We start from the raw sequence: 20,809 nt of genomic DNA on the forward strand, positions 1-20,809 counted from the left end.
CTGTGTCCTCATTAGTGTATGAAGCTGCAGGCCATACTGAGGTCTGCTCCTGGATGTTAAACACAACATGAGCTAATTTATGATAATATATAGATGATGAGCAATTTCTTGGTAGGCATGGAACAGCATTTAACTTCAAAGTGTGAATTTTATGCTGAGGTGTTAGGCATTACTGCTAGTTAGAGAGATTTATACTTAAAATTGATTAATTAATTAAATTAATATTTAATTATAATTAAGCATTATGTGTAGTCATTCTATTCCTTTTCTTCGATATTTTGATGAATTGAAGTGCTGCATGCTGAAGATCCTGATTTTTAAAATGCCATAAAGTAATTTTAAGAAAAGCCTAGAAGAGACTTTGCAGAAATATCTGCGTAACAATCACGCATAGCCTCAGCAATAATATTATTGACAAACATTTTGCAGTAAAATTCAAACTTTGTTACATCATTTAGCACAACTGCATTCTTTATGTGATAGTGAGAATGGGGTTTTGTACTGCTTTTCTGATATTTTTTTAAGATTTAATTATAATAACAGATTGCTGGAATTGACTCCCAAAAGATGTACTAAAATTATTTCACACCTTAGCTACTCTTCTGTGAGACTCTCACCAACAGACCAAAATTTGAAAAAAGCCCAAAGTCCTGTATAATTTCAGTCTGCTTTATGTGGCCAGATCTGGGTGCAGAAAGTAACAATGCACCATTTGCTTTTTTCTGAAACGGTGAAATTCTGAAATATGTGCCCATTGCGTTTCATAGCCTCGCTGCGGGTGCAGAGGTTTATCAGCTCTTTTGTCATCCCGTTTGGTAGGACTCAAGCTTCCTTGGAAACTTTGGAATTACTTTCCTCCTGGTATCACAGGGCCCAGGGACTCCCTCACTTGGGGCGTCTGGGGTGAGGAGCTGAAGTTCCTGAGACCTCATTGAGGGGGTGGTGGGAGAGGGCACCTGGTCCCTGCGAGGCTCTCCTGGGAGCTCCCACTCACGAGATGCTCTCTTGCTTATGTGAGCATCATCCAAAATTAACTGAGGCACTGTGCCTTTCCACAAAGTCTGTGTATTCCTGTGCCTGGTTGTGTGGGAATAAACAGCATGGAGGTTTCCATCCTTCTGTCTGCACAGAAGGACTTGGTAATTTGACACCTCTTAACCCAGCCGTCTTTTGTAGGAACTGAATTTCCTTCCCCACGTGGAAGATTTGGAAGGAGACTGTTAGTTTCAATGAATTCAGCATCACTGCCCCACCAGCCCCCTCATTGCTGTGCTACTGTGAAAGGAGACAATTTGGCTCCAAATCACTAATGGGATTCTTTAAAAAAAAAAAATTTAAAATTCCAGTCTTATCTCAAGTTATTGAGACTATACCTGAGGTTAGTGTTACTACTTCTTAATGACCTTCCAGGTGGCCTTTATGGACTGAGATTTCTGTGCATGTTAGTACATACTGAGTAAAAATATTGCTGTGAAATGATAAACTGTATTTATAGGCAACAGGGCAAAATCCTAGCTTCTGTAAAAGGAAAAAAGGCTAAAAAGAGGGCATTTATACACTTTTAATGAGCATTGAGCTTGCCAAAATCTCTCAAATTGGTCCAGAGGTTTGGAATGAAGAATTATCGTTTAAAGACGAACAATGTGAGTTCTGCTGCAATTTCAGCAGTAATCCCCAGACCTGTTTTCTTTATGCCATGAAAACTTTAGAAACATAAACAGTGCTGAATTGCCAGTGGTACTGAATAATTTGGTTTTTATTGTTGCCTGCACTCTTCTTGTGTTCAAGAAAATAATTTAATACTTATTAGTAAATAGAAGGTAACTAAAGATGACTGTGACCTAGTCTGTTGAAAATTTCTCAGTACCTTTAATTTGTTAGTAAATTAAATGTATTTTATTTAAGCAGAATCATATATACAGTATATTAACTTTTTTTTCCAGGCAATCTTTACTCAGCACAGAAAGACCAGATGTATGGGAATTGTAAAAAATCAGGATATGCATAAAAACTGTTCAAGTGCATAAAGCAGCCCCATCTGGAAGACATCTAACAGAAATGAAGTTGTACAAAACCATTCCATTGATAATAAAGCTAATTTTTATGGGTCTGACAAGTATGTAATTATGTTCAGTGGTGCTTTTCAGATTTTATCACAGTCAATAAACCGCAGTGGTAATTTCATTCCCATTTGACATATTTACATGGAAACATTTGATTGGAGGAATTAGTAACCCTGAAAGCCTTGATAGATATGTTTTAATGATCTGTGACCTCCGCAGTCCCTCATCTGTTTATTGTTGCAACAGGCGAGAAGTCGTTCCTGTGTGACCTCTGTGGCTTTGCCGGCGGGACGCGCCATGCCCTCACCAAGCATCGGCGGCAGCACACAGGTCAGTAAAGCTGTCTTTGCTCTTCTGTGCTCTCCCCAGCAAGGGAGTCCCCCTGCACTGGGCAGTAACACAAGTCACACAGCACGTTACAGCACAAATAAGACATTGGCTCATTGTTTGCTTTGCTTTTTTCTCGTTTTTGTGAAATCACTACGCCCAGGGTCTATGTCAAATCTGTTAGCTGGGAGTTTGAATAATTGCTTGGGGGTGGGTGCAGGGTATTTTTTGTGGGTTTGGGGTTTTTTTTTATATTTTTTCTGAAGGAAGTAGAATTGTGGAGACTGGCTTTCTTCTTTCAATGAATACTAAGTCTACTAATTTTTTTTTCCAAGGCCCAAATAGATTACCTACTGTGAAGATTTTGCAAGAGACTGCTAGAATGTCCCTGGGTGAAAATTAGAGACTACATATAAATTAATCCATTTTTTTGGACTGAAGCGTAGTTGAAAGCTAGTGTTGTTTCAGTTGCCCTTTTGTAATTTTAAGATAGTTTGTAATTAATAGGTGCAACTTAAAGAGTTACCACATGGCTGGCATGTAAAGCAAGATTTGTCTCCCAGAATTAGTAAAACTTTCCTACCACATGGTTATAAAATTTTAATATCAGACAAAATTAAATTGGTTCTTAGTTTCAGAAGACCAGAAAAAGTGTAAGTATTAAACATTTATTAATATATTCTACCTTAATTGTGCTTTTTAGTAGTTCCTTGTAAGTATTTGATTATCTGAATAGATTTTGGTCAAACATACGTACAAAGGTTGCTGTTTAAGCCACTGTAGTTTTTTTGTTTTACTGACTATCATGAGGATAATGTAATATCATCAGGAATTACAGTGTGAGTTAAGTGACCATTGTCTAATGTACAGTGGAAAGAAATAGCTAACAAATGAGAAGCTGCAGTTGTTACATCATGAATTTTCCATGGATTTTGTAAAGGAATCACAGTGGGAGATTTTATTATGTCCCTCTATAAGCTAATCTTCATTCAGGACATACACCATCTAAATGTGTAATTTCCTGGAGAGCAGATACTCTCTTTCTTGAGAGCCTGAAGCCATTCTTTCCACCCTGTTTTTAGTTTATTTAAAGCAACCATATTTGGAGGAGATTCTGATGCTTTCAGAAAGGTAGGATTTTCAGTGCTAGTCAGTATCTTGAAACAGATTAGCTCTAAAAAATATATGCGTATTCAAGGCCAAAATTTGCTTGCAAGTCCTGTTAGTAATCTTACTTTCATAAAATTTTTTTCTAATAACAAGGAACATAAATTTGTAGAAGAATACTGCCACAGTCAGTTCCCATTCGCTGCTGGAAGTTTGTATTTTTCGAGTGACCAATAAAAGTAATTTAGTAAATATAATAAATTATCTTATTATTACACTCTGAATGATAATGTGAGCAGTTGTAACTACTGGAATAGAAGCTGTATGCTTCAGTTGTAATTAAAGTTTCCATTTTTCTGGAGCTTTGAAGAATTTTCACATGTTGGCACAAGTTTAACAAATGTGGGTTTAGAAATTAATTAATTAATTCTTTAGCAAAAATAAATCATTATTATCAAGAGGATAGGAAATGCCTTTTGTTTTTCATTTCCCTGCCATGTGACACATTGGGATCTTGCATATATCTAAGACTCATAGTCAATGCAGCCACACAAATGGTAAACAGTTCTTTCAGGATGGGGATATAGAAGAAATGCAAATTCTTGTATTTACCCATCTTGTCTGTACCTATGATATGAGTGCAGATCTAGTTTCTTAGAAATGTAAGCCTTTATCATCAAATATATATATATATATATATATATATATATATTTAGTATCATTAGCCCAGCAGCTAAGAGGAAATCTATTTTATTTCCTGATTTATGTGCAAAATTAGGCTGAAAATATGGTGTAGTCCTGGTGAAAACCTGTCCAGGTTTTTGAAGGCATTTTTGCCCTTCTTTTGCCGGTGTGGTAGAGGTTTCTTGTGCTATGATCACAGGGATTTACAGGTTATAGATCATGAAGCTTGCATCTAGCAAGCATAACTTTATATTTTATGTCAGGACTGGAGGCTCGTTATTACTTTGCTATTAACTTTATACTGTATAGGACAGTATCTCAGAGGCAGAGGGATCTATCTTTTTGGCATTTATCTGCCTCTGTGGCACAAACAATCAGAGATGATTCTTTAGCAGAAAAATTATCTGTACCTTCTATTTGTTTCAAGGAGAATGACACAATCCACCTTTGCTAGCATTGTTGCATTTACATGGGTTCCATTGTGTTTTCATCCAGTGCTCAACTTTATCTCAGTCATTAGCTGTGTGCCCTCCTCCTTGTACTCTTCTTTTTACCTTTTTTTTTTTCCCTCTGTCTCCATTTGGCACAATTTTCCCAAAGCAGAATGCTAAAGCCAATTACAATCAAGTTGGAGAGGGATAGGTATCAAAAATACTCTAAATGGCTTAAATAATTCCCTACTGTAATACAAGCTGTCAAGGGGACTGACACAGAACATCTTCCAATCCAAAATTTACTTCTATCACCTGTCAGAGGCCCACGACTCAAGGGCAAATGAACAAATCCTCACATGTAGTTAAGGAGTCTTAACCAACTTAACAAGTCTCCTCTCATCCCAGCCCCAAGGCCTGAGATGTCCCAACACCCCAGAGGAATGTTCAGCTGCTGGTAGAGATTTGACACAAGAGAAGACTGGCTGTAGGACCAGCCACTTAGACTTTTGATACTCTTTATTCTGGTATTTCTTACTCTATTCTTCTGGTTTTAGATGAGATTCTTTCTTTGTACCTAGAGAAGTGCCTTTATCTTGTGAAAGATGCATTTTCTTTGGAAATATTACAGGCAACATGAAGTATAACTTGGTGTTAAAAAAGCTGAGCCTCGTTCACTCTTGCAGCAAACTATGCAGACCAGTTTGGTAAATAGGATGTGATCCCTTGAAGAGATGTTTTTCCTTTTAAATGAAAAGAAGCACAGGAATGGTCAAGTGAAAGAAAAAGCCATTCATTTTAAGACTTGAAAAACTTTAGTACTTAATATATTTGTAAACATGATGCATCTGCATAAAGATTTCCTTGATATAGGCCATCTCAACTGTAAAGTAGGAACAAAAAATTTGACCTATCAAGAGATTCCTGGTGTTTTACCAGTTGATGTTTTTATTCTGTTTTAAATACATTGTGTCTGTAATGATGACCTGGTCCAATGAGAAACATACATTTTGGACAGAGAATAAGTGAAGTTGTTGGCTGATTTTGTCTGGGGAAGATGCTCCAACATTATTTTATGACCTGAGTGCACCTTCTTCCAGTTGTATTCTGCAAGAATCTGTCTCTGGTATTCTGAAAGTCTTTCACTGACGATGTAAATGTCCATGAAACTTCTGTTTTGTGAATTGAAGCAATGGCTTAAGGAGTGGTCCAGAGTTTGACCAGAATTGTATCACACTGAAAGGAATACTTACATCTCTGCCTACCAAATGCTTTACAATAGGCACTTGTGCCTGCCTAGGCTGTGATAAACTGTCTTAAGAAACTTGGACCACAGTATCAGCAGGTGCTGTGTGGTAAATAAAGGGTAGTTTGTTGTGCTGCAGGAACATAGATGTAGTTCTGATGTCTCAACAAGGCTGCGAGGAAAAGATTTCGTCTTTTGAGTCATCCTGAAGCAAGTTTTTTTGATTCTTATTTTGTTCCACTAAGAAAACCTTTCTAAATATAGTTTTTGCTGGATTTAGAGTAAGTTGAATTACACAAAGAATTAAACGATTGCCTGAATTTTGTAACAAAAAAGGGTAAATAACCTCTAAATCAGCCACCAAAAATAAACACACACACAGACACACACACAGACACACAGACACACACACACACACACGCATATAATATCAGATAATTTAAATATTTTGCCTTAATCATGATCAACTAGGAAGAAGAAACAAGCAAGGTTAATAATTTCTGGCTTGAAATGAAAACATGGAAAAGATTCATCATTTTAAAATGTCTTTTCTTTATGTTCTTGCTGTTATTGTCCTGCTCACCTCCTTTGTTTGCCTGTTCTTCTACATTTCCCAGTAAACTTCCATGTTGTGCTGTAGTAGCTGACTCAGTCCCACAGTGCTGATCAGTCACAGCCTGTCTTCTCTTGCATGAAATCTCTTTTTTAATGTTGGTTAGTACTCCTGCAAATTGCAAAAACCCCATCCTCATCTTCTACACATCAACAGTCTGCATTTGTTTTCCGTGTGTTGGTTGTGGTGGGATCTTCCCAGGCTTGATAGAAGTACATCACAGTAGTAAAGTGTTAGTGGGTAAGGACACTTACTGTGCACTGCTGTGGCAGTCACCATGAACCTGTGGAGCTGCTTAAGGAGATTGTGTCTTTGTTCAAATATTTTCATGCATTTTTGAAGATGGTAGCTTATATTGTACAGAGCTCTGTTTGTATGATTGCTTCTGCTCACTCATCTCAAGACATTTATAGGTCAATGTAATAAAGAAAGAAAATTTAATAATATATGTGTTTTTATCCAGATGAGTGACTCACTTTGTGTTTCTATTTCTCATGTGAACTGCTCTTTGACTTTAATGTGTAGTTACATTACTCGGCATTGAATTTATATGTATAATGTAGATTCTTCCCTTCAACTTCCCCACCACAGCTTAGAAAAATTTTGATGTTGAATACCACAGGAAATGCTGCAAGTAAGAAGACTTATTGCTCTTTTCAGCAAGAGATAAAATTTGAAGAGCATCTTTGTTGTTTTACCTTTTCTATTTACACCAACATTTACAGCAGATTGGCCTTTGATTATAGCAAACCCTTGACCAGCAAAGACACCAAAAACCTGGACTTTTAAAACTTTCTCCCTACCTAAGAGAAATTGTCCAGTAGCAAGAGAAAAAGAGGAAACTGAAGTTACTGGTTAGCAGCAGCTTTTATATACTAGTGCTCTGTATGAAGTGGCCCTTTTGTCATTTTCTTCCCCAATTTTTGATTGTTGAAGCTCAAATTTCCATGTCAGGTGACTTAACCAACAGATGCACTTCAGAAGTTGGTTGCAGTGTTGTCAAAAATGCAAAGCCATTTCTTTTGTAATCCCATGCTCAGGAAATGTAGCCTTTTGAAAGTGCTTGTGTTAAAAACAAAGTAAATCCCCACAGAGTGGGTCCTTGATCTTGGAATGTGTGTCCTTCGTTTTTGTTCCTCCACAGAGCTTGTTGACCATAGAATCATTTTGGGGCACCTATCTTTTTTTTCATGGGGCTTGTTATTGACCAAGGTAGAAATGGTGAGAAACAGATAAGTCTTCTGTAGTGGTAATGGGTGAGGGGGATTAATTTTTTTTAACTTTTTTGGTCTTTAAATATAATAGACTTTGTCCTTATGGTTATAGATACACTATTTTAAAGTTATTATGTACTGTTATTTTAAAAAATACTGTCAATACTGATAGTTTTATTTGTGTAATTTTAATTGTGAATGAATTAGAACCTTGGCAGGGGGTGAACAAGAGTCTTCTTGGAATTTTTAATGGCAGCCCATATTAAAAGAATTATGTGTATTCCCTGAAATGTCTGGGGGCAAGAAGGGTGGAGGGAAAACTGGGACGCAAAGTCTGATTAGAAGCATCCTGGCCCATGATAGGGAAGACAAAAAAATTCTTAAATCAATGGGTCTGTAGAAAGCTTTAATAAACAAATAAATAGAGTACTCCTGCAGCTAATATGCTCTTCAATATCACCCAATCCAAAGAAATACCTAGTTGTCTTTTAGGTTTTTTTCAACTGTACTAATTAACCTGGTTTTTTTCCATAAAAATACTGTTTCTTATGTACAGCTGCTAAGAATTACAGGCTGTGCTAGGCTGTCTTTTTTCTTCCCCATTTAGTTGGCTTTTGTTGTGTGGTACTGCTGTGAAGTATTTTCTGTCAGGTGAGATTTACGCATAGTCTGCTTGACAGGAGCAGTTAGCCACAAGGATTTCCTAAGGAGAAACTTCCTGGAGCATTGGGCAAGGATTACCATTTTTCTTACAGTCACGACAGAATTTGCAAGCCCTCCTGGCTTCAATGGGCCCTCACTCAGCTGTCAGCCCCACTGGCCCTGCCCTGGCACAGCAGCAGACCTTTATTTGATCCGTTCTCCCCTGAATGGCAAGCTAAAAATCTCCTTTCAGTTCAGATCTGCCTTTTTTTTTTTATTCAAGGGGGCAAGTAGGCAAGGTTCTAGTGCATTTTAAATGAAAGCAGTTAAAATAAGTGTGTATGTTATCTAAAATACCTGTGGCTTAACTACTTAGGCTTGAAAATGTTGCTATCTTCTTTAATGCTAGATGATAAAATAAATCAGAAGGGGAAATCTTCAGTTCAAGAACAGGTTACGTTGCTAGGGAGTCTATGGCCTCCCCGAGAGTTTAATTGAAGCAGCAGCCACTGCCATGCAAGCTGCTGGGAGAATCAGCTTCTCCAGAACAGAGTGTCAGGGTCTGACAAGAAAACCCCATTTGGGGCATGAAAGACATACTTTCCAGCAGTCTCAATTTGTCCAGCATGGAGGCTTCGGCTTTGTGTCCTGCCCCTTCACCTCTCCTTGTCCCATGAAACAATAAATGAAAAACATTGGCTGGTATTCTCTCCCACAGCTGCTAAAAGCAATTATTCCAACTCTTTATGGAGCTTTCAGAAGCTGCTCTGTTCTCTTTCCATCCAGCATTAGGGGTTTTTCAGGCCTTGAGGGCCTTGTGCATCTTTTTCCCTTGGGAAGAAAAACCCCAACAATCTCCAAGAATGAAAACTTGCGTATTTCTCTCTGTTCTCAGAATTCTGGCAAAGTCTGTTTCAAAATCTTCAGAGCCTCCTGCTATAAACAGCTTCAAAAATTTGTCTTGGGGCATGGCTGTTTGGGAGTGGCCATTTGCTTCTGATTGCAGAAGGCCACTCGTACTGATAGGGTTATACTGGTGGTGTGTCTTCTGTCAGTCTGAAAAACTTCACATTACACCTGCTAATAGGCTTATGGTGCAATTTGAAACTGCCTGTCCTAGATCTCTGAACAGTCTTGAAAGTACATGTCTGTTTCTAGCAGTTTTATCCAGACTTCTTAAGTCAGGGATGTTGATTCCTTATGTAGTTTTTAGATAAATACATTGGAAGATATGCATACTGCAGTGAAAATAATGTAACTTAGGAACTGGCTATTAGCTTCTCCACACAAAAAAAGCCTCTTTCCTCCCTAAATGGTAACCATATCTGCCTGTAAGCCCCAAGGAGTGTTTCTGTGACAACCAGTTGGAAAAATGGGATGTAGGTGTCTTAACTAGTCATCACAGTATATCTGTCATGAGATTTTGTCTTAGTATCTTCTAAAGGGTAGACCTCTCCAGTAGAAGAAAAAGTATTCTTTTTACATAGAAACTTAGAGACTAAAGATTTTTACTTTTCTCCAATTATTAGTCCTCTAGAAATTTTCAGTGGAGCTGTACATTCAGCAGAGATTGAATTTTAGTAATCTGAAAATGTTGTCCTTTTTAAAGTTTAGTAGTTGGTGTTTGTTTGTTTATTTTCATTAACCTTTCAAGTCCTTCTGCTGAAATTGCCCTACTGTTCAGAAAATATTCACAAGGGCAGAAGACTAACAGGCAAGATAGGGGGAGTGGAGCAGAGAGTTCTGGTTCATATTCTCAGTCCCAGTTTATGTATGTTATTTAAAGGATAACATTAAAAATTTAGGTTGGAGATGGAAACAAAGACACATCACCTGGAGATGTTCCTTTCTGAGCATATGCTGAATACAAGCATCAGTGTGATTTCTCACCTTCTGCCTCCCCCCCCATGTTGCTTTTGGGGCTGTTCTTGGCCCAGATTGGAGAGAAGATGTGGTGTGAGACAAAGGCCTTTCGCTTGGTTAGGGAATTTTCATGGAGTAAGACCCAGAAACAAGGTTGCTCTGTTTCAGTGCTGTTCTTTCTCCTCCTTTTTGCTGCTGTGTAATTCCCTGTGAGAAGTCAGTTAGATACTGATGTGTTTCTGTCATATTTTACAGTTAATGCATTGTATTTGCAAATTTATATTGTATTTGTGTTCGCTGTTTATATACACAGGCTAAAAGCTGTCTCAAGGGACATGCCAGAAATTTGGGGTTGTCTTTGTTTTCTGTAGATGAAAACTGATAATCTTCTCTTGTCACCTTCTAGGAGAGAAACCATTCAAATGTGATGAGTGTAACTTTGCTTCCACAACACAATCGCATCTGACACGACATAAGCGTGTCCATACTGGAGAAAAGCCTTACAGATGTCCCTGGTGTGACTACAGGTAATGAGTCATTAACTAAAGCATGATGAGAGAAGGGTTAAGGTGATCAGATGAGGTTCATTTGAAGTCACCAATAAAAATATATTGCCATTAAAATACCATCAGGGCAGCAGTAATTACATATTAAATTAGGAGCTAAATTTAAAAACTTAGTCTTCAGTATTTACGTGTTACTTTATAAAGAAAAACAAATGATGGGAAACCTTTTAGTGGTAACACTACAGTGCTAATGTTGAGTGTTTGTTTCACAGCTGCTCCAGTGTCTGTTGGAATTCTCTGTGGTGAGGCTGCTTATCTACATTGCCTTTTCAAATCATTTGCGGTTTTGAAATTTTTCTTGGTTGAGTTGCGACCACTTCACCAAGAAAAGAAAAGTTCTCTAAAAGGCTTACCAGCCTGAATACTCATCAGACACTTATTTGAACTGGACACAACTCGAGCTAGTTACCGTTCTTTAGGGTTTCGTTGTTCTGCTCCAATTTTCCTTTTCCTTGCTAGCCAGGGTGTTAGGATGAAAGTTGGCCAAAGGGTTGGTTGCATGGCAAAGCCTCCCGTGTTACACCACTAAAACCCATCCCCATGTTGGGGCAGTTGATTAAATTTTAAAAGAATCACATTGAACAGTGAAGATTACTTCTGGTGTTTTTCACCTGGTGTCTTTGGTTTGTTATAGACTATTTATTAAATGATCTCATGTTGCTTCTTAAATGCATCTTTACTCTTAAACACACATCTTCTACATTCTTGAATACTTTTTATACCTTGTAGTGAGGTGACTAGTCTATGTGTACGATAAAGGAATCCATAGAAGGATTTTGTGGGCAATTTGCAAGAGTTGATGTTCAAAAAGTTCTTAAAAATCAACATTATATTTGATAAATGGCATATGATTAGATGTGTGTGTTGTGATGCATGCACACAAGAGGGGAAAGTTAAACATTTGAATGTACCCCTATAGCATTTTTGTATTTTCTTTTCATGCTGAACATACAACTGTAATGTTCCTTTAGTATAAGTTTTAATGTAGTTTCCTAAAGCAAGACTACATAATGAAGCCTATCTGCTCTCATAATACCTGTTTTCATGCTATTTATGTGCTGCTTTACAGAAAACTCATGTACAGAAAGTTTCTGCAGGGGTCACAGATTTTCTGTACAAAACTTCTCATTGCAATATTTTGTTTGTGTGGGGCAAATGTTCTGTGAACTCTTCTGTACTGAGCACCCATTAAATCACACTCTAGAACTGCAGAGAACTGAATTTGATAACCTCAGGGGGAGGGGGCAGTGTTTCTGTGCTGCCACCTTAAGGGTGTCACTGTTTCTTTATTTTTTCTTTTTAAGTAGAAGTGGTTTTGTCAGCTTCAGTAAGTCATCTAGGAATTAGAGGTGGTTTTCATTTGTCAGAGCAGTTGTGTTAAAAGGTCTGTGTTGAGTGAAGTGAGAGCATATAAGCATTACTGTGACATGATGTGCTACACTGAAGGTAAAAGAAGTGCTGTCTTTAATGCTGTGTGTTTTAGGACACTTAATCTTGTGGTCATCCACTTTAACTGAATCATCCCAATTGGCAGGAATAGTCTTTTTACAGGGGTAGGAAATGAGAAGTGGGTTACAGTGGGTTTGAGATTCTAGGCTGGGAGACCCAAGAGACTGGGAGTGTTGTAGATGTGAATCAGTTTGGGGTTTGTTACACACATCCAATGAGTGGATGCACTTCTCTCACTCAGGATGACCACATGCATAACCCAGTGCTCTGTTGAGTGAAAGACAGATCATTTTACTTTGGATAAAGAGTTTTCTGTATGGGATATAAATTCCAAGAAATAGCAAGTTTTTAAAGAGTATTTTATAATACTGGAGGTTATTAGAGAATATGCAAGCATAGCATATTTTATCAGGATTAACAAGAAATATCTGGGCATGCCCTGCTTTTATATTATTGAAAAATAAATGTTTCATGACAATAGAATGTTAGTTTCCATCCTTCACAGGCCAATTTTGACCTAACCTTTGGAGGCTGATCTCTACAGATACCAGCTGATGAAGCTTTGATTCTGCAGGAAATGTGTTCAAAGCTCAGCTGAAAAACATCTGGTAGGGATGCAGGAAGCAGAGCTATGCTGCTGCTGCTGCTGCTGCAAGTTCATAGAGGCAGTGAGGCACTTTGTGTAGCTGCAGAGGAGCCCGTAGAGGGGCTGCTGTATTTATTAGCTCAGCAGTCCTGCTTGTGCCTGCCAGTTTCCACAGTCCTGGGATATTAGCCAGCCTTGTTGGCAAGTAAATGTTCTGCTCTCTATCCACCTCACTCTTCATTTTAAACTACAATTTTAAGGGAATCACATGTTGCCTCTTTGTCAAGTCATGCAGTATTTCTCTTTTAAAGGAAAGTTATTAGCAACTCTGTAAATAATATTGTTTGCACAAGTTCAGCAGATGGTATGTAGTCTTGCAAGTGTCACATAGAGAAAATGTTAAAATGAAGATTTTAAAATCTGCTGATCTAGTGATAAAATTCACCCCTAAGTCTAGTGGTTGAGGTCTCATTGTGATGCTGTGAGCTCGGCCCTTGCACTGTAAGTTCATCCAGACTATTTCATGTGTTGCTGTTTAGTGTTGCTTGGCAACTGCAGACTCTTTAATGAGCCTTGTACTTTCAGGGAGGTGAATATTCCTCTTTTTGTGTTGGGATATGGAGGAAAGTATTGTTAGTCTTAATATAAATTTTCCTTTCATTGATAACTAATCTCTGTTCTATGAAGCAGTTTGAGACACTTGAATTAAAACAGTGGCTAAGTACAAGATTTTAAACTATTCCCATTCAGCTGACTGGTGCTCAGAGCATTCTTGGAGATTCTTGACTTCAAGCTTTTCAATTCCTCAGCCTGAAATGGTGAATAATCATCCTGCAAAAATTCTTGCCAGTCTAGTGAGTGAAAGGGTAGATAACCCTGGCTAAAGGTACAGAAAAAGGGCTATTGGAAGAAACTAATCTGAATTTAGGAACTGTTATAAACTTTATAAACTGAAGTGAAATCATCTGTATGGTACTATGGGGAAAAGAGTGATTTTGGCTGCATGGAACAGAAAAGGCAATTTATTCCCTATATAGCACACAGCATGAGACATTCTTTTTTAAACTAGAAAAAGACATGAATGGATGTGGTTTTCTGAGCAGAATGGTAAACTAACTTAGCATTTTTAGTTCACAAATTATAAATTCTCTATAGTATGCCTATGCTTATAGTTGTACTTCAGTATTCTTGTGAAAAATGTTCCCTTCCATCTCTAGTTTTTGATGACAAAGAAATTGACATCTGCTTTTCGATAGTAGTATATGACTTCCAGTAACAATTACAATTTGAAATTATGTTTTCAGTCTAGTTTTAAAGATTCTTTAGAAGGAAGCAGAATATAATATTCATAAACACAAACGTTTAGTTGTATTTTTGGTTACATATTTTTCACGTTTTGTTTTTCAATTTAGGTTTTTCCCCATTTAGATAAAAATATGCATGATTTTCCTTTGCATTTACTTTTTCAAATCACACAGCATGTCTCTCCATTCTTAAGTCAATGTGCTTTGTCATACAAAAATATTCATTCACCCTTAATTAATGTTCAACCTAATTTTATAATACAGAATTGGTCTCACAGGGCCCTGCACTACCATTACTTATGCAATGCTTATTTTATTTTTCCTAGTCATTTAAAAAAGATGTGTTATGTGACTGAACTTTTCAGATGACACCATCCTGGAGTAACACTGGCAACATTGCATTTGGAAATGGGCACAGTAAGCACCGAAGAGCTGTATAACATCCTGAAAATGAACAGCATCTGTGACACAGGGTTCTAAATCTGTTGGCTGTATAGTCTGTGGACAGACTTTCTAAACCTGCAGCATAGTTAGGTACTTGAATTTAACCTGATTGCAGAAGTGAAAAATTCCCCTAAGTCTGATGCTGTCAATGAAAGATGTAGATATACAGCATTTTCAGAACTAAATTGGTTTTTTGCATGTTTCTAAGAAAGGGAAATCTCATTTATTCATATATAAGGTTTTAAATTTAACTCCCGTTTGTTCTGACTTTCTATATAACTACTAAAACTTCTCAGGCAATTTATGCTTGTGATGTGTGGGAGGGGGGTGTTTCAGTGAAATGGATCTGAGTTACATGGAGGGGAGCATGCAAAAGGCAGAACCCTGCTTTTCTCACATGATCAAATTTGTTGGATTACAGTGCTCAGGAGAAGCACTGGCATAGTTTCATGATGCAGAAAGAGTTTTGCGACTACTTTGACCACAAGAGTGTGGGACTATATTATGGTAATGTGCTTCAGGTCATCCCTCTGCTGTGATTAAAGAAAATAATTTTCATTTGTCTGGAACTCCACTGTATGGTTCATTTTGCACAGAGTACCCATGGTGGTGAGGGAATGGAAGGCAATATGCAGAGGTGTTTCTTAGTCATAGATAAGAAGCTGTAGAAGTTGGATAAAACAGACAGCCAGGCCAGCAAAACAGCATGCATTCCTCTCTGTTAAGTGTATGATTTGTGAAGGATGTCTTATAAGACTAAGAATAAATAGCATACATTTTTAATATAATTATGTAAGCTAAAATAAATATTTTACATTTATTATGCATAATAAAATAATTAAACAACATTCTGTAGGGGAATTATGGCATCTGAAATTCCAACTGCAGACGGATTCATTGCATATTTTCAGCAGCAGCAGCAGCATGACTTAGGAGGAGTTACTCCACAGGGGCTACTTTTCTTTTTTGGGACAGCATCTCTAGGGAGTTTCTATTTCTGTCTGACTTATAGTATCTGTTCATAGGTTGTAAAGACCAGTTTATAATACACTCCAGGATTTGCACCTAGGTCATAAGAATGTGCAAAGTAAGTGTTTTCTCTCTGTTTTGGTGAATTCAATAACTTTTAGCTGTGATGGCATCAGCTCTGCACTATTCCCTTATTACATCAAGGATAAATAGGGACTACTTTACAGATGAGGTAAAAATACATACTAATTGATAGCAAAACTGAAAGGCTGTTAAGGCAAATTCTACATAAAATGATGAAAACAGTTTATTTATCATTAAAGCATTAATATCAAAATGCTCTTTGTAACCAGTGAAATTGAATATGCTTGTATAGGAAATAACTAGGTAATACAGCTATATAGGCTGATGAGGATTCCAGGTGGCAACCAGCATTGCACTGTGGGAGAACACTTTTATATATATACATCACAAAGGCAGAATTGGGAAAAAATGGTGCATATACTTTGTACAAATACAAAGTTGTTAAGGAAAATAAAGCATGTATGTAATGGAGCAAGCAGGGCCTTTGGGAAGTACTCCAGCTTCTGCAGTGTTCAGCAGCAGGAGTTGAGGATATCCAGTGCCTTGTGCTAGGAGACTTATAAACAAATGAAGATAGAAGTTTAGAGAGACATTCTGTCAGTGCATGGGCACAGTTCCCAGATGAAAACTCAGAATATTATTCCCCCCTTAGTTTTTAGTAAACATTCAGATAAAATATTTGGAAATGTTTCTATTAATCTAGAATAAAATATGCTGTAACATTTAAGTCTTTAAAAGAAAAATAATCTGAAATAGAATTTAGATATAGTTGCAAAAACACTTTAATTATTCCAGTGAATACATGCCATACAAAACAATGGTCAGTATTATTCCCTTCTGTAATGTTTCTGTGGCTTAATAAGATCTCTTATATTCACCTAAGTTATAGCATATAGTTTATGTGATGAAATCAGAATTAAAATATGCAGTGTTGCGGTAGCATCAATGCAGATCAGCTATGAGGTTAACCAGCTTAAGCAGATGTAATTCCTAACACTCGGAATGGCAGACCACACAGGTAACGATATGACCCTTGCTCCAAAGTGTCTGTGCTGACAGACAACTGGCAAATTGTGTCTCTGCAGTTTTGGACAATCCTTGGTGGCAGTGTATGAAAGAGCTTGGGCTCCCTCTTTCAAAGCTGTCTCTGTCCAATGTCACTGCATGGAGTGCTCAAGAGAATGTGTGTAGGAGGAAACACAATTGTTCCTTAGGGAAAGATCGGTGCACAAGCACACACGTGTGCATTGGCATGTGTTGACTTGGTGACTGTGTTCCACTGGGAAGTTGCCATGTTAAGAGGCCTTGGCACAGCATAAAATACTGTCATCATGTTGTGAGATCCTCCATATTCTGTATTTGTAATTAAAAGCATAATAAATGCACTCTACTTGGTAGAAGGGTGGTATGGACTTTTACTAATTTTAATGACTAATACTTGTTAAAGAAATTCATCAATAATTCCACGAGCCTTGGTACCTCTTTTGTTGTTTTGGGATCTTTTTTCTTTTTATTTATGTATTTTATTTATTTATTTATTTACTTGTTTGTTCTTAGGGGTTGTTTTTTTCCCCCTATTGCCACTCTAAGAAAGAGGAATTAAAATATGCCTTTTTAACTCAATGGGTCTGTGATTCTCACGCTAACACTGAACTTGGGGCTTTAAGGATGTGCCCAAGTGGTGATGCCATTGCAAACACTGATAATACTATTCTAGTCTCATTTTAGGTTGAGTCCTTTGAAGGACAACTTTTAAGGGATCTATTTAAGCCTAAATGCTGTGCTAAATTACTCAAAGGAGACTGCTGAGTTTAATGTTACTGAGACTTGAAGCCATTTCAATATCAATGTAAAAATTAATATCTGGTTTCAGCATCTCTTTGTTACAGCCTCTCTTGATAGGCCAGCAGTTTGTAAATTGTTCACACTTTGATTTAAGTTCTGAAAAAATATTGTCAGTCTCCTGATTTCTTTCAGTAGTCACTGTCTTTCCCTTACTGTTCAATTTGGGCTTGTCCCTAAATGTTTCTGAGGCAGCCCCTTCCCTGCTGAACTGATGGTGTTTTTTCTGAATCAGTGTTCAAGACACTTAACCCAAAACCTTGAAGTATTTGGTGTCTAGGAAATATGAATAAGACCCACTTCATGCAGTGGACAGATTAATGTAACTAATGTATTCTTTTATCACTTTTTATCGTCTCTCTGTCCTCACACTTCTTTTTTTGCTATCATATGTAGTCATCACTGTCTCATCTATTCCTCATTCTTAAAGAGCATAAATATGTTGTCATAAATACATGTATATTTATATTTAATATATACTTAATTCACATTTATCAATCTGAAATATCAGCATATTATTCAAATTAAAACAATCCTAAGTATGTTGTATTTTGATAGTAAATAAAATTTTAGTATTAACCTCAAGATGAACAGCAATGCTATGGTCTTAATATAGCATGTTGTAGCAAAAAGACCTGTGATTTCCTATTCTTGCAGTTCTTCTGATAAAAAAGTGCGGTGAAGATGTTTTATGACTACAAATAAACTTCCATTTGTTACAATGGTTTGATCTAAAAATAGTCATTGGCATCATAGCTTAATTAATGTGAACCCTTTGTGTAAAAGATATTTTAAAAAATATTAAAACAACCATAGATATTTTCTTTGCTCTTGCCTGGTAGCGGAGAATAAAAGAATGAATTTATTTGTTTCTTTTGCCATTCCTTAATCCCCAATGCAATCATTATAAAAGGGCCAAAGCTATCTTTGGGGGTGATGAAATCTACAAGGAATTATTATTATTATTATTATTATTATTATTATTATTATTATTATCATCATCATCATCATCATCATAATCATCATTATTATCATCATTATTACTGCTGATAGCTACTATCTAACTATGTGGCAGGTAGCTAGCAATCTGAAATCACTTTGGTAGCAGTACAGGTCTCCAAGATGAAATTGATAGACACGAGCCTGTTGTGTTGTGTGGGGTTTATTCTCCAGGCTATATGGCTACTACTCTGTAAAACAAGTTCCTGTGTTAATGCTGTCTTTGTGACAACTTTCCCTCTTCCTCCTTCATGTATGACATACAAAACAGATTAAATCTGGAGAAGTCACAGAAAGCAAGTTCTGTTCTGAAGTCCCAGAAAGAGGTATGCTCTAGTGCAAGGGGAAGAAAGGGAAAGGTTTTTTCTGTTTAAAGTCTGATGAAAATGAGATAAAGAAAAGAATTGCTGAATAGAAAGTAAAATAGGGAAAGAAAAGAGCTTTTGTGTTTGAGAAAAGCTTGCCACTTAGATACTTTTAATGCATTAGAAATGGTGAGCAATTTTCCAGATAAATTTGGCATTGTTAGAAATTCCTGCTTTATTAAAGCTAAATAAAATTCCTTGCGCATTCCAGCAGAGTTACCCTTGTCTCTGTTCCAGCTTCTGCCCAAATTCTCCTGGAGAGATATGTTGGGGGTCTTTGGGACCTCAGGTACTAAAGCCTGTGTCACCAGCCCAGGGTTCCTCTACTCCAGAGTGGAAGCACAGACTCGACACACGGGGCTGGCACCTCTGCAGCGTGGCTGGGGGGTGTCTGCCCGGCTCCACAATGTGATATGGTGGGAATGAGGCTCTGGAGCAGCAGCAGCACCTGAGGTGTGGAGGTCTGGTGCTCCTGGCACCCTCTTCCCAGTGTTGTGGAGAGCACCTATGGGCTGAACGCTCATCTCTGAGAGCATCAGCTTTCTGTTTTGGAGAGAGAGGCATTAGGGATTTGGGAGCTCAGAATTCCAACTATGTTGCTTTGAACCTGTGGGTTCAAAGTTGCTGTTTAGTGTTGGCCAGGGGAGAGCTTGTCTCAAGGTTTCCATTGTTGCCTTTTCTCCTTCCTGAGCAGCTGGGAGAGGGTGGTGCATTCTCCGTAGGAAAATGTGGCATGAGGAAGACAGGCAATTTGGTATACAACAGCTCCCCATCCCTAAAACCATTTTGCAGTCTCTGTTGTATGGTACTCTATTCTCATAAGTCATGGATCAGGGATCCCTATTTCCCTTGAGGCTTTGCTTACAAAAAGACAATCTGGAGAGGAGCTTGTTGTCCTGTTGTAACTTATTAAGTTGCTTATTACAGCTGTTTTGTCCCTGGTTGGGATGATCTTTGTGGTTCTGCTAGGCCTGTTTAGGTCTGAATAATAGCTGTAGATGTAGCTGAGACTTCTTAGGGAATAAACAGCACATAAAGCACTCTGTTTTGTTATTGCAAGTGATGGAGTGATGCTCTGGTGTTATCTTTTTTTTTTTAATGTGTTTTAAAATGTACTGTTTGAATAATGGGAAAGGATTAAGGGAAGAAAATGTATATGAACAAAAGGTTGCTCTGCATTCTTGGATTCATTGGGTCAAAGCTACTCCTTTGTGTCTTCAGAGAAAAGATGAGGTTTTTACAGCACACCTCATCATCTCCTCAGCAAGTTAGATATGCTGAGGCTTAGTATGCCTAATGCAATGCAACAAGCTAATGCAGCAATGTTCTCCTTTCTCCGACCCCCATGGGTCAGGGGATTGGAGTGGAGATATCCCTTGAGGTTTTCCCACCTCTTTCTGTTAGTGCAGAGGGTTTTTTCCTAGGTTTCTTTTTTGTTCCACCTAATCAAACCTCTCAGCTCACTGTGATTCTTAGAATATAGAATACCCATATATCCACATTTTTAGATAATGCATTAAAGTGATACTTCTCCTGGTGTTCTTCAGCATTGCTGTCTTGTTTTTTTATGTATTTAGTGATGTTATCATTTAAAACACACAAACTCTTCATTTCATAATACTCTAAAATTATTTGTGTTATAATCCTGTAAACACAGCTGGTGGTTCTACTGATATAAACTGAACTGATATTGCTAATAACCCTTAAAATATAGTATTTATTGTTTTATGTTTGTAACTTCCATGCATGCTTCTTCAATCCCCATTCAAGATGATTATGGATTCTCTCCAACAACTGTAGCATGGGACATCATTTATTCTGCTGCAAATCCCATGTGGAACTGTGTGAGCTTCTTGAAAACATTTCTGTTGAAATTTTGCATGCACAATCTACAGGGCAAACAATACATAGAACCATTTTGAAGTGGTAGAAAGTATTGTAACTACTAAAATCAATTCTTAAGTTCTGATGATGTTTCATTAGAAAAATATTGTGTTTCAGACATTTTTGT

General features: G+C 37.4%; 1 protein-coding gene across 2 annotated transcripts in view; it reads left to right on the plus strand.

Annotated features, from left to right (window-relative positions):
• The window catches only part of ZNF407 (zinc finger protein 407), a 332,858-nt gene that overhangs the window by 198,297 nt on the left and 113,752 nt on the right, over nucleotides 1-20,809 (plus strand). For both annotated transcript variants that reach the window (XM_054284975.1, XM_054284976.1), the window contains exons 6-7: nucleotides 2,310-2,393; nucleotides 10,597-10,717. In XM_054284975.1, coding sequence (XP_054140950.1) covers nucleotides 2,310-2,393; nucleotides 10,597-10,717 — 205 coding nt within the window. The remainder of the gene's footprint in view (nucleotides 1-2,309; nucleotides 2,394-10,596; nucleotides 10,718-20,809) is intronic.

This window comes from Melozone crissalis, unplaced genomic scaffold, assembly GCF_028551555.1.
Source record: "Melozone crissalis strain CALT ecotype California unplaced genomic scaffold, PUWL_Pcris_2 ptg000042l_1, whole genome shotgun sequence".
Lineage (NCBI taxonomy): Eukaryota > Metazoa > Chordata > Aves > Passeriformes > Passerellidae > Melozone > Melozone crissalis.